General features: G+C 37.1%; 1 protein-coding gene across 15 annotated transcripts in view; it reads right to left on the bottom strand.

The window, feature by feature from the left end:
- The window catches only part of LOC117400581 (obscurin-like), a 156,283-nt gene that overhangs the window by 18,272 nt on the left and 122,913 nt on the right, over positions 1-15,098 (bottom strand). For 12 of the 15 annotated variants that reach the window (XM_059022963.1, XM_059022966.1, XM_059022974.1 and 9 more), the window contains 13 exons: positions 6,750-6,867; positions 6,447-6,574; positions 5,915-6,027; positions 5,283-5,451; positions 4,602-4,695; positions 3,816-4,016; positions 3,470-3,530; positions 2,750-2,827; positions 2,481-2,653; positions 2,367-2,393; positions 1,996-2,148; positions 692-737; positions 389-466 (listed from right to left, as the gene is read on the bottom strand). In XM_059022963.1, the coding sequence (XP_058878946.1) occupies positions 389-466; positions 692-737; positions 1,996-2,148; positions 2,367-2,393; positions 2,481-2,653; positions 2,750-2,827; positions 3,470-3,530; positions 3,816-4,016; positions 4,602-4,695; positions 5,283-5,451; positions 5,915-6,027; positions 6,447-6,574; positions 6,750-6,867 (1,439 nt within the window). Of the gene's footprint in view, positions 1-388; positions 467-691; positions 738-1,995; positions 2,149-2,366; positions 2,394-2,480; positions 2,654-2,749; positions 2,828-3,469; positions 3,531-3,815; positions 4,017-4,601; positions 4,696-5,282; positions 5,452-5,914; positions 6,028-6,446; positions 6,575-6,749; positions 6,868-10,642; positions 14,012-15,098 lie in introns of those variants that run through there. The other 3 variants (XM_059022965.1, XM_059022978.1, XM_059022977.1) reach the window with 3 other exon arrangements.

The raw sequence follows: 15,098 nt of genomic DNA, 5'->3' as shown, positions 1-15,098 counted from the left end.
AATTTAAAAACAAGTTTTATAGTAAAAGAAAAAAAGTTTATAGTTGAGAAACAAATTGTCGCTGAACATATATTACTTTACATATATTTGCTTTACTGCAATCCTGTACAAACCCACATATAAAAAATAGGATTAAAAAAAAAGTTTGATACATTTTTGACTGCTCTTTACAAAAGTGCAGTAATAAGTTAGACTTAAGGACCATGATAGTGGCCTTGATAATCACAAAATTGCTATTCTGAAACTGATTGGCTCCATCCCAAGGTATGTCAGTGGACTTAGAGCAGTGTTTTTGTTAATTTGTAATTCAAACATGCATTGAAACCAGAGGTAACAAACACATAACAAGTAATAATAATAATAATAAAAAAACTTGCTACATTGTTACCTGCCATTTGCTCCTTGACACAAAGAATTTCAGCCTTTTCATATTAATAGCTTCAGATTCGAGATCTTTCTGGTTGCCCTGTAAAAATATGTAAAGTCAAGATTTCTTCATTTTTAATCTGCATGCATATTTGTTTTAGTTAATTATTGAAACAATCTGTGCATATTTTGAAATGCACAATTTTTGGTGGCGAGGGCTGGGGTGGGGATCCCTTTCTATTCCACAATAAAGTATATAATTTCGATTGCTGAGCCAATGTCAAGAACACTGATACCACAAGGGATTTAAAAAAAAAATAATTACCTGAAACCACTGATGCCCAAGACAATCCGAGGCAGATGGCCGTTTCCTGAAAGGACGAAGCCAAACAACAAAATGTCATAATATTGCATTATAAATCTTTAACTATTTTATATTTAAAGACAATTATGTATTGACATGCCATGATACTCTAGATCAGTGGTTCCTAGTAGACACAAAATATATACCAGTGTTGACATGTACCAGTACATTAAATATCGAGACATACTACATTTGTTTGTAACTTTAAGAAACTTTTCTTTCGTACAAAAAAACATTGTATTTGCAAATGGTAGCATGTAATTCCATATTGGTAATGGAACATATTTAACAATCTTCAGAACTGATACATAACAAGAGATGTTTTTTTTTATGAACAAAAATAAATAATTTCCAGGGGTATTGTCAAAGGGACATGTTATGTCGGATTGAACGGTATGTAAAAAAACAATCTGTATCATTGATATACGGTCTGTAATATTAATATGGCCAGAGGTTAAAACAATGTGGCAGTGGCATTTTTTACTTCACAAAAACAGTAATGGAACTTAACAAAGAAAATACTGCTGTGTACCAAACACTGAGACAATAACTCAAAACTTAGCAAATTCATATGGTGATGCTTAATAACCGACAGTAACAGATGTTGTTTGTTGATATGCTGTGCTATGTGTTGATTAGCAGATTAATGCTTTAGGCGTGTGGGAGGTGCAGTTTGAAAATAAACCCTGTATACCGCAGTTTACTAACAGGGTGTGACTCTGTCTGTAACAAGCAGCTGTGGTTGTGTCTGAACAGCATAGAAAATTATGAGCAAAGCTGTTTTTTATGATATTGCTAATCTAATTAAGATATTGCAAAAAAAAAAAATTGGGGGGTAGATTATCTGGGGGAAAACATTCACCTCCTCAATGTTGTTTCGAACTACAGTGCCAATAAGCGTAAGTTGTAGTAAAGTTTGCGGTTTTGTCTTTTTTCTTTTTTATTTTTGCACAAAATTAATACATATGCCATGGCTTCATTTTGTAATCTGGTTATTTATGTTACAGTTTTACTTCGTGAGATGTTTGTTTGAAATAAAAATGCATTCTCAAAATAATATTTTCATTTATTCCTGAAAACTGTTGTTTAGGAGAGACAGCGTGAGGAGGGGGAGGAGCAGGGAGACGCACATGCTCAGTAGGGACAGAGCGAGGAGGAGGAGCAATGAAAAAACTTTAAATTCTCCCAAGGCAAAACATTAAATGTTACAAAATTACAAATACAAAGTAATACAGATTTACACAAGCAGCAGCAGCAGGGCTTACTCAGGGGGCACTTGTAAGACTCTTTTTATAAAATCTTGAGCTTCGGAGCTCCTTGATGTGATGTCAGGTTTGTCCCAGGAGACCCTTCCTTCTCGAACGCTCATTAGCGTGGCACGGTCATTTTCTCCAGAGAACGGACAGGTGCATGTCAAGCTTTGAAAGTAAACAAAAATCAATCACTCCTAACCTGTTATGTGTTATGTATTTTAATTGCAGAAATGAAGTCATAAAATTGTCACTTTACAAATTTCACTTCATATGAATAAGGTTTAAAATATGATTGCTCATATGCACTATCTGGCCACTTAATACCACCCACCTAACATTAGCTTACCAGAAAATGAAATACATACATAAGATGTTTTACTCACCATAAGTAAGCTAGGACTCCAATGGACCTGTTAAGGAAAATAAACTGTCAATTACTGGTAAAGATTACTTCATGTGAGGAAATGTCATAAGTTTTCATAGGAGCCACAATTTACCAGATGTCAGTTGCCTTGGATACCGGCGATTGGCACACAATTTCAGGTGCCACAAACTCAGGAGAGCCGGATGTGCTGTACTGTGGTTTTGTGAGGTCAAGTTGTTGGGCGAGACCGAAATCACAGATTCTAATTTCTTCTCTCTCTGGCGGCACCATGAGGATATTGGTAGGCTGGAATGACAAATAATATTGAAAAAAATGGTATTACTCTTAATTGTGTGGTCAGAGCTTAGTTTCCATTTCCATTTCTCTCTATCGAAAGGTTACCTTGATATCCAGGTGGAGGATGTTCTTGTTATGAAGGTACTCAATGCCTTCTAAAACCTGATGAATAAACACCTTAACCTGAACAAAAAAAAAGTTATGTAGTTTAAGCAGAAATGCAAAAAATAAGAGGTGCAGAATTTTCAATGGACAAGAAAACTGAGGATTTTAACTCAATTTAAAATATATATTGTCTTCGCTCGTACAATATTTATAGCTTTCATCATTGTATCAAGTATCACTGCAATAGCCGTTTTACTGATACGGTGACTATATAACACTATAACAGCTCATTTAGTGTAATTCAGTAATTCAGTGTGCTTACCTGAATATTGTTAAAAAAAAGGTTACATTGTTTGCTGTATCTAATGTCTACCAGCTGTTAAGGTGTACATGTTGCTTTTGTGATGTGGGTCTATCTGCTGGGAACTAGCTAGGCTGAGACATCTAACCCATTTAGCATTCAAATCCAGACACATTCAAACAATTGCCCTTCATTCAGAGATATATTAAAACATCGCTTCTGTTCTGTGTAGAATTAGGCAGGTTGAAACATATGTAACAGACAGTGCCATGCCGTGTTATGGATAGATGACCCCTGCTGGTGGAATGAGGTACATATTGAATCCTTCTATAATGTGGGTAAGACACTTGTTTGGGGGGGGGGGGGGGGGGCATACAGGTGTAACTGACACCTAAGTAGACAATGCAAGGTAGACTTACCTCATTTTCTGTGACGGATCCTTTTGTCAGCAGATGGTCCAGGAGCTCCTGATTGGAACATCTAGTAAAAAACGTTAGGAAAGAACTTGTGAAGGTTAGTGTTAGGGTTCAGTGCTTCAGATGTCCAGAACTATCTTACCTTTAGTATTATCTTTACACTTGTAGCCCTCATTTCTAAGTCAAAGGCTCATTAATAAATAACCTAATACAGTAATTACATTATCAATACTTGGCTTTATCTTATAAATATATTTCAGAGAAGAAAAAAAAATCTTTCACAGTTGCATTGAAAATGACAATCTGACATCATTTAATTCAAGCTAAATAATACATTGTAAAAGGATACATGTCCAGGATCAACACAAGGGTGCGCCTGGTCTCAAAGACATCCAGCAGACAGGCGATCCTGGGATGGCTGACTCTGGACAGGATGTCTCGTTCCTGGTAGGCCTGTGCACGAGTGCTGGTCCTGAGAGGGATGAACTTGGCGGCGCAGGCCACTCTGTTGCCTTTGTGAATCACCCGCTTCACAAAACCGAAGGAACCCCTGACAAGATCCAACACAGCAAATAACAAAGGTCTAGATTCTCAAAGCTATTTACTTCAAATTGTCATTAGCACATTTTTTACTGAATGGAATAAACACCAATTAAGCATCTAAAACGAATAAGAAACAATGTAATACTTCATTCAAGCCTAGTTGTTTATTTCTTGTTCGGTGACTTTTTTGGGTTTCTCCTTTCTGAAAAAATTGTGCTAATGACAAATTGGAGTAAATAGCATTGATAATTTAGCCCTCAGTCTTTATAATGTGGATACTGTCTATAAAAATCATTTACATCTCTGCACCTGAGTTTTGCAAGTATTTTGTCATATTGTCAACAATGTCACAAGTATGCAAACACGTGTGATTATGAAAATATATTTGGAATTTAAAGCTGCGGTGTCGAACATGTTAATTTTACAGTAAAATATAATTTCTGTTTCTCCCATAGAATATTTGTGTTTGTGCATTTTTAGAAAGCAGACCTTGTTGACTGTTTACAGTATGTCTACATTTTCCCAGAAGTAGTTTTAGCTGTAGGACCCCCTTCCCCTCTAAAACGTATGAACTACAAGGCAAAGGACATACCTCCCAATCTCCTCTTTGACTTCATAGAAGGAATGTAGTTTCCGTCTCTTAATCGGTTCTGTGGAGGATTCACTTCGCTTCTCTTCTGATCCTGCTAAATATTGTATAACATCATATACACTTTATGATTTATGGAACTAAGTAATCAGTAGTATAGCGACTGATTATATGACAGTCGGAATAATAAATATTGACTTCCAAAATGTTATAAACTCTGTTTTAAATATATATATATATATATATATATATATATATATATATATATATAGTGCCTATATATATATATATATATATATATATATATATATATATATATATTTATGTTCATAATGTCATGTTTTTGCAGTCTTTGTGAGTTTATAATTTCTGATTGAAGTAGTATTTTCTTTTGCATTCATTTTCAGTTCAATTATGTAGATGCATTAAATTTCCGAAGTGAATTTATCACCCAGAATAAGAAGTTTAACTTAAAAGATGTACAGATTTGCATTGCCATTTTATTTAAATGTACTTGTAACATAAACAAAACGTTTATGCTAAGGAGCAGTGTGTTTAGACTCCTTATTTCCATACCACACACAATCCATACTATTTGGCAAATAAACATGGGTGGACATCCATTAGCTATTAGGCCATTAGTTACACAGTCATTTCAGTGTTTCCCATGAATTAGATTTGTACCTTCATATACACTGAGCTCTGCTTTACAGGACACCTCTCCAGAGATGTTCTTGGCCACACAGGTATAGATGCCTCTGTCCTGACTGCTAACAGTCCGCAGAGTGAGGGAACACTCGGCATCCTTCTGAGACAGATAGACCCGGTCACTTGCTGACAGCAAGACACCACCCTAAAATAAGCGCAGGAAATGGTTTAAGTTGATAATCTTATTGTTGATGTTGACAGCTCCACTATACTCTACTCACATCCTGTTTTCATTAAACAGGAGCACATGAAGACATTGATTAATTGAAAAACTTAAAATGTACATTATATATACATATTAATAAAGCAGTATGGTGACAGTCGTCAACTGTCAAAAACACACTTAATCAGACGATATGTAGCAATACTAAGAGCTGGTTTCATTCCCCCTGATTAGCAGTAATTTTAGTCTATCTAATGTTGCCTGAGGTAAAGAACAGTAATCCAAGATTCGTGCTGATCAGTGTTTGTGAAACCAGCCATAAAATAAACTATTACAATTATTTGACAAATGTTTCAACTGGAACACTTACAGTACAACAGTGAGTGTGTCTCTAGTGTAGAAAAACTAAGACCTGGACTTGAACAATATACAAAGGTTAGCCCACCTTATACCATGTAATTTCTGGTGTTGGGTTTCCTTCAATAACTGCTTCAAACTTGGCCTCTTCTCCACTCTGCACTTTTAAGTCTTCTATAGTCACGTGTATGCAGGGTGGGGCTGAAATAAACAATATATCAGTATGCTTTAAGTAATTGGCCTTCTACTTCAACAGCCTACAGCTGTCAAACAGAGTGAAAGATTAATAACTCTCAGAATATACTTTTATTGTTTTCAGAAATGTCAGTTATGTAATGATGTGCTCTGAGTCTGACTTCAATTAAATCAGTGATTACAATGAACACTTTCTGATTTTTTTTTTTTTAACTGTGTTGTGTAGTGTTATTGCAGAAAACAGGAATACCAATAGAAGTGAATGGCAGAGAGATTCCACTATAATTTTCTATCAAAGGGCCCTTCTCTAATTCACAACACAGTACCTATCTTTTTTTTATGTTCCTGCAGTCGTTGTATAGACTAAACTGTGACATCACTGTCAAAGAGAACACAGTCGCGGTGCTCAGGAGATGAAATGTTACCTGTTTTCTGATGCTGAGTTACATAGGCACAGGATTTTGTAGTGTTTTCAATGTAAACCTGACTCTGTGTCTCCCAGATTATGTCCGCCCTGTCTCCTGTGAGGGGTCCCTGTGTGCTGGACTCAGTCCTGAAAAAAACCCCCATAAAATCCATTAAATACTTGGAAGACAGATCTAAAAACAATGTGTTTTACTTCAGAAGTCCTGAATCTGGATCCTTTGATCTCTTCTGCTCTCTATCACTGTCACAATGTGCCTCAAAATGTAACACATTACAGTATATGTTATTATTAAAGGACTTACTGTATCGGAGTAAATATGCCTTCAGTTTTGAAGCTCCTTTTATGAAAAGTAGTTGGGCTGAACTCTATTTCGTACCACTTCTTCATCGGAACAGTTCCCACATGTTCAAGTCTTTGACCTAAATAGAGAAAATGTTGATACTGAAGTAAGTGAGTTCCACTGTGGCTGTGGCTAAATGTTACACACATTTATAATTAAACAGGATTATGCATGGGTAGCCATGGCCTTTTACATTTTTGTAATTTGTATCCATGGTCTGTCCATGGTTCATTTACCATCAATAGTTGAAAGTAATAGTTTGTCCATAAACTTGATCAGTTTGTCAATGGTCATAAAAGCAGGCAAATGACCAGTTAGTCAAGTTATACTTCACTAACTGGTCATCTTACATTCATGAACCTTGACATACTATCTGTCTCTGTTTTAAACTTTTGAATGAACTTCATTTGATAACGAGTGACAATATTGGAATGATTACCATTCTCAGACAGCTCCACAATCTATCATGAATGGAGCACTACACAGCACTGTGGAACAGCCTGAATAAGCCAAGACCATGACTCTAGCAGAGTCATCATGGTATAGTACTGACTGATAAACAAGAAGATTATTTAAATAAATGCTACCAAAACACCCAGGAATTTGTGAATAGGTGAATTACCACAACTGATTGTAAAATAAGGTATTTGAGTGCTCATTGCAAGATATTCTTTGTACTGCGAGGAACTCAAACCCAGTCGGGAAGGTGATCATATTTATCTATCAGGGTCAATAGAAGTAGTATAAGGGTAATGGTAGGCCAGTCTGTAAAAAGCATAATGAGGTTCCACCATTAATGTAACTCCTAAAATAAATGTTTCTCCATGATAATTCACAACTCATTAGTATTTTCCAGAACTCTCCTGATTCTCCTGATCCTGATGATTGTTTCTTCCTTCACTGAAGAGGCCTGGTTATTGTCTGGTTCAGAAATGCTGTTTTGTGGGGCTGGCATCAGCAACCTAAGATTCCAACAGCATGGAACTTCCTGAGAAGGACTGTCAATTTGTTCCACAAAGATTACATTTTCTTTCTAATTCTTGGGCTTTTTTTTTTTTACATGTTTCTTCAGAGTCTGTTTCTGGTACATCTTTTTTTTCATGAAGCCTTGTGAGTCAGCAATATGCCCAGGGCTGTCCTACAGGCACAGAGCACTCACAACCAAGGGTGTATTTTATTGAATTTTGTCAAGTGATAGATAAGATATTTTTGTATCTGTCCATTTCTAAAAACAAGTATGGATTAGATGCTTCATATACAAGGGTTCTATTGAATACAACTCCATGTGGTGATATCTAATTATTTTATCAGTGACTATCATACAATGGATTAGCAGCAACCTTGTTTAAATGATATTTAGGCTAACCCCACTAGTGAACATTTTGTGAACCTCAGACACTAATTCCTAAGTTTCTAAGAACCATCATAGCTGTGTCTTTCACATTCGTACCAAGTTGTTCTTTAAGCTACCACAAAGATGGTCTAAAATGTTCCCTATATAATACAATAATATATGATCTCTTTATCCATTCTGGGTCTTTGGATTTTTATATTTTATATACAATGTGAAAAGGTTCTGTTTTCAACAACCATGCTGCAGATGCTTAAAAAAACTTCAAGGTTCTGAACAATTAAACAAGGTTTGGACCCAATACCCAGTACTCACAGCCAAAACATGCACTCTCTCAGTATATCTATTAAGTGGTCATTTTGACTGGGCTTGTATATAGTCGATAAGTGCTTGGGGTGAATCACTTAAATTGTATGTGTTTTCTGTGCCAAAAGAATATTTAGAGTATAGAGCGAAACTAACCATTCTGTAGTGTTTATGACAAACACATTCCTTGACCTTTGATGTCCCCAGGGTTGTACATATCGCTGTAATAATTTTTCTTTAAATTTTTCATTGCCACATTCTGGCATATCTTTGGCTATTAGTCAAAGGTCTTAGCTGATCTTGCAGCTGATTTGCTGGATCTCAGGAAAGTGAACCAGCTTCTGGAACTCTTTATTAATATGTCTTCAGGTTTACTCCCCAGCTGATTTATGATCCAGGAATGGTGAATCAAAACCAACTAATTCCTCTTGCAGAAAACCACTGGTTAAAGGTGATGACTTTCATTACAAACTAAGGGTGGTTGCTTATGACAGGTTTAACTGTATGTACAGTATTATGACTATGCTTCACCCCAAGATTCACAATGGATTACTTTTATTGCTTATCATACAGTGACGTGTCAGGGTTTTCTGACAGGTGGTGATGCTGGGTGCCCTTAGTAAATCTAATGGTTCTGGTGCGCATTAGTCAAATGAGCCTGGTACATCACCCCTGGAAACGAGACTACAGTATATAAGGAAAAGCTTTGCTAACATGCATTTTCTTTTTAAAACCATTGAGAGACTGTTAGCATCTTCAACTGGGAGAAATGTTATAATTGTATGGACCACTATAACAGAATGCTTTCCCATGTCCTGTTAGCATAGCCAGTTTTATCTGGTAGATTGGTAGGAATGTAAGGGTCCCTGTTTGGTTGTTATTGAAGCTTGCAGTCCTGCTTACTAAAGTGTCCCTGCTCAGATAGTCCAGTAAAGAGTGGCCAGATCAGAACGAATGAGCTATGAAGGTAGATTGAGGAAACTGAATCTATTCAGCCTTGAACAAGGAAGAATTAGTGGGGTTGTGAAGTCTTAAAAATCTTAAAAGAAGGTGACAAAGTTAACCCTAACCCTACTGCAGCACAGAGACAGGGACCAGAAGACACTGCTGGAAATTCAGTAGAGACCGAGGGTAGGAGACACATCTTTACACAAAACATGGTGAGGGTATGGACCCTACCAATGGGTATGGTACCTACTAATGGTATTGATGCTGAATCATTGGGTTCCTTTAAGACCCAACTTCACAAAGGTTTGAGATCAACCTACTGCTAGGCCTTCTTTTGTTTATAGTGTTTCATTCCTTTAAGGCATGCCACCAAAAGCTGTTCTACGTCTAACCAAGTGTGTTTATTTATATCCAAGACGATTCAATATTTTGAAAGCAAATCTTAATATACAAGTGTTCAGTCAGCTAGGGCTACATGGTCCCTATTATTTTCTACATCATTCAACCACAAAGATCTGATCACCGCTCGCATCCAGTTCAAGACTCTTGTACTAGCCTACAGATGCCTTGACCAGACTGCACCCAGCTACCTCCAGACCCTCATCTCTCCCTATACCCCCACTCGACCTCTCCGCTCCGCCTGCACTAGAAGACTGGCTCTACCTCCGCTACGCTCCCCTGCCTCCAGAGCCCACTCCTTCTCCACCCTTGCTCCGCAGTGGTGGAATGACCTTCCTACAGATGTCAGGAAAGCCCAGTCCCTGACCACATTCCGGCGCCTCCTTAAGACTCACCTCTTCAAACAGCACCTGTAGAACTCCTCTGTTTGTGTCCTGGGACACTATCACCCTTCATTTAAATGTGCTTTATTTTGCTCTTATCTGCCCCCTATTTCACTGCATTTAATCCTGTACTTCAGAATACTGTAATCTGCCAAGTGTTTAACCTGTAGTATTTTGCATTTAATCATATCCTGATGTAACTATCACTATTTAATCATACCCTGATGTAACTATCACTATTATCTGCTGTATTATTGATTTGTGTTTTGTCACACTTGTACTTTGCTTGAACAAAAGTTATTGTATTTCTTGCTCTTATTGTATTACTTGTATTGTAACACTTGAAATGTATTTGCTTACGATTGTAAGTCGCCCTGGATAAGGGCGTCTGCTAAAAAATAAATAATAATAATAATAATCTGGTGCTCAAAATGTGTAATTAAAGGAACAGACACATACAGTAGATATTAATACTGATGCAAGATATTTATTTCCTCTAGAATAAAACCTCTTATCTGACACATTATATTGAAACAAAAGCAAAAAAAATGCATTACAAGTACTTCAAACAAAACTTTACATTGTTACGCTTCACACAGAAAATCCCATGAGATTACAGTAACAATTAGTGCTTTCTAGTTACTCCAGTGTATTCTATCTTTTGTGCATTAAAGTTGTTTTTTTTTTTAAAGAAAAAATCTATCAAATATCTTCACACAAACCTTGCATCAGTTTTCTAACAGGCATTAATCCATGATTTGTCATATTAACCACTGGATATTTCTTAAACCCAACATCCAACACCCAACAGATCAGAGGATCAGCCATTTCCATCACTTGTGTTAAAAGTTGCCAATGTATGTTCCTGTACCTGTACGTGGTTAATAGAATCAGATTCCATTAAATAGAAGAAAGGAGTCGCTGTAAACATCTGATCGAGAAGAACTTACAGCTTCCACAGAGTATCAAGCAAACATTGTACAATAAGCTTCTCTCAATCAACAGATCAGCCAATCTATTGTTTTTGTGCTTTTGTCAAAAAATGTTATTTTACATTCCTTACATATTGTGAGTCATTCAAAAGTCTCAAAGTATGAGTTATTTAAAGTAAACAGAGACCACCGTGTCTGATTCCACAATGTGTTTAGGAGACCTGACTTCAGTAATTGAGTACGGTGTAGTGAGGATGAAGTCACAGCAGTTACAGCAGGCTATGGAGGTGTCAGTGTGCAATACTAAAATTGTCTACTAAACACAAATTAAACAAAGTCTTGAAATTATAACACCACCATGCCTCTCCCTAACTCTATTCATGTGTGCAGTAATTAGACTTTAATAGGCAAGGCAGAATCTGTTGCAGTAAATCAAGATATGGAGGTTGACATGTTAAGCTTTTTTATTAGTTCATTTCTGTCAACTCAATTATATTTAATTATTATTTACCTGGGCTCTATCTGGTGCTTCAGCTTTGGCATATGACACAAATAAACATACATATATGCTTTATTATTTTGGCATTGTATTTTCCTTTCATTTTGCACACAATTTTAAATTGTCACTTGTTATAATTCTCAAGAAACAAAAATGTTTCCCTGGTTCTTAAATGACCTCACACTCAAAACAGTCTTACTGCAAATTACAGCAAAAGTAAACATGTTTGTCATTCCTTACAGTGATGCCATACTTAAAAAAAAAACAAAACAAACACTAATTACTGTATATCAAAATGTGTGACTACTCATTCCCTCCATACATAAATACTCCAATTAGCTGTTTTCAAATGTATTAGATTGATTTGACTGAAGCAGGCCTATTCACTTATATATCTCATTTAACTTAAGTTTTTCTTTTTTGCAACATCACCTGAACAAAATTATTCAAATAAATCAATGTATTTGTCTTGTGCTCAGAAAACAACAATAAGGTATTGCAAATAGTAGGATATATACCATACATTGTAAAGTTTCCCGGTTTAATTTCCTAGTTGACTCTTAAGGCAACCAAGATAGATAGATAACCCTTCACAAATGCTTGCAAAATCTGTATAAGCAGATTACAAGACTACCTTTGATGTTAAAGTAATGTAGTTTAAATACAGTTATTATATTTGTAGTCCAGTCAAAAACCTTAATTTGTATTCACAAAGTAGGATAGCCCCTATCCATGTGTATTATTCAGCATCAGTGCATTGATATGGAATGATCTGCTGTCATTTACAATAATTGCAAGCTTGTTTTTACATCTTTAAGTAGAGTTTACAGAAATGTTCCCCATTTAAGACTAAAATGTCTCTTTAAGGTCTGCTTGTCATATTCTAAACTGAAATAGGTTTAATTCATTCCATTTGTGCAACTTGTTATTGCTTCGGGGGCTCATGCTTGTCTTTCTTGCTGATGTGAAGCATGACTGGCTCTCTCACTGTTCCATAGCTGAAGGTTCGAGCAGAAACTTCTGTTTTGAAACTCTGTTGCTTGTTATCCTGGGACCTCTGGACCTCTGTGCAATAAGACGGTTTTACCTCAAGAGTAGGTTGGCTCACCGGGGCAGCCGCTGCCAATGAATGAGTGATCCCACCTGTGTGAGTTTCACTAACACGCATGGATATGCCTGGTTCCCCTGTGGACTGAATATTGGCTGTGCGAGAGGCTGACATGAAAAGGCTGCCAGTTAGGTGCTCCTTGAACCGGCTAAAGAAGCTCTGCCTGGGCTTAGGAACGAGTGGCCTTCCAACATTGAGTAGAACTGGTTTTCCGATAGTCGGTTCATTGATTTCTCTCTGGAGGACAGCTATTTCATAGGGCTTGTCTACAGCAGGTGGCTGATTATTATCTGCACATCCATAGGTTTCTCCTTCTTTGGGGACGTAATCCTCAAGATCCTCTAAAGTTAGTGCTTTTCCATCATGGGTCAGGATCTTGGCATCTCTGTTTCCAAGGTTATCATCTTCTGCTTCTGGTTCTTCAACAATGACATTTTCTTCACTTGACCATTCTTCTTGATCTGGGGTCAGTTCTGCATCCTCTGATACTTCTGTCAAAGCATCAGCTTCTGCTGAAGCCCCAGTTTCTAGTGAAATGTCACTCTGGTCGGTTTCAGATGTTTCAAAGCTGAAGACAAGAGTTTTACCAACTTGAGTAACCATGGGAGATGCAACTTCCTTTAGCCTGAAGCTGGTAGTTGTCTTAGTTATGGATTTAGAACTGCTATCTGCAGAATAACTGGTGTTTGGTTCACAGAGAGTACCTGGTTCTGAAGAGACACTGGGGCTCATGCACTCACTCTCTGCTAAAGGAGCGTTTTGGTCCTCTTCCCAGGAAAGTGGCTGAATATTGACATCTGTGAGACTATCGTCTGGAAGAGCAGACCCTGCCTGATCAACTAGTTTGTTATTGGAGTTGTTGCTATTTGGATCGTTTCTGGGAGACCATTTGGGCCTGGGGGCAGGCACAGAGGAGGACCTAATTCCCTGCTCTCTCTCAGGCTTAGCAGGAGAGGCCCCCCTTTTCCTCTGAAGCTTGGGGGATTTCTTCACTTTGTACTCAATGATCTCCTCAACTTCTATCCACCTTGATTTCTGTTCTTCAGCCTTTGTCAATGTGGCAACAGACCTTGCAGTTGCCCCTTGTTCCTCCTCGGGTTCTGTCACAAAAAGGGCAGGAATGACTGCTTTCTTTGCCATTTCCTGTTGGGGTCTCACCCCAGGTTTTTTCTGCCTTGTGACCGGGAGTGGTTCTGGAGTTGATGTCTCAGACCTCAATATCCGGGAAGGGGATATTCCGGGAGATACACGACGTTTCACCTTTGGAGTCTTGACCACCGTGGTGATTGTCTCTTCTCTGATGATGAACAAAGTATAAATGTTGAGTAAAATGCATTTCCATGGGTCCACACTGCAGCATGTCATGCCATCTCCACACCAGGCAAGTTGGATGTTAGTTATGTGAACAAACCAAACTCATAAAGTAACATGAATCTTCCAATAGCTCTGTTCTCATACCATACAGTGCTCTCTGGTGATTTTTCCGACTGATTTACTTATACAAAACAATGTGATCCGTGAATTAGTGAAGGATCATGTACAAATTACTGTCAACATGACCTAACCACAAATTAACGGAATTTGTGAACTACTGAATCATGAAATAATTAGAAAGCACTGTAGTCACTTCAAAGTAATCCCAATCTGTATACAGTACCATTTATTACAAACCGTAAACACAAACCAACCAGCTGCTATGCACTAATCACTAAGATACACCATAGTTAAATTTTTGTGATTTGTCTAAGAAGCCACACCCTAGTATTAGATGTGATGCAATCTTAAAGCAAGGTTTCTCATTTTTATAGTGTGCACCAGTAAAAATGAGGATGGTATTTTGAGTTTCCGTGTTAACATTTAATATATAGTAAATACAAAATACATTTAAATGCTCCTGATTGAGTAATTGCAAGACCTAAAATGATTTTACAGATTACAGAACCCCCTGCAGTGTTTACAAGAAACACATTATTTTCCTTTGCTGTTGTCCATATCGCAGCACTTTTTTTTCAACATATTCCCGATAGTGTTGATATTCTTTTATTCACACATCCTAGGTAAATAAACAGGGGAATTACTTTTTTTATATTTTTACTCGAGAATGTTCACCAGGAGAAATACATTTTTCTTCTAAAGATCCCAGTATATCCAGTTCATGTTCACTCCTGCAACAATGACTGAAATGAGTGGCATATTGTGGGAACAGAAAACCAGCATTATTGCAGGAGGGAGTGTGATCGGGATACACTTAAAACATTTTTTTCTCCAAGCAAACACTCCCGAGTAAGTGTTGATAAATGTATTGCCCAATTGATTTATCATCCAATTAAAAAAGAGTCGGCAATATGTTTAAAAAATATAACACTACGATACAGACAACACAG

The sequence above is a fragment of the Acipenser ruthenus genome, chromosome 4 (assembly GCF_902713425.1).
Source record: "Acipenser ruthenus chromosome 4, fAciRut3.2 maternal haplotype, whole genome shotgun sequence".
In the NCBI taxonomy this organism is placed as follows: Eukaryota; Metazoa; Chordata; class Actinopteri; order Acipenseriformes; family Acipenseridae; genus Acipenser; species Acipenser ruthenus.
The sequence above is the reverse complement of the archived record's forward strand: the minus strand, read 5'-3'. Positions and strand labels throughout refer to the sequence as shown.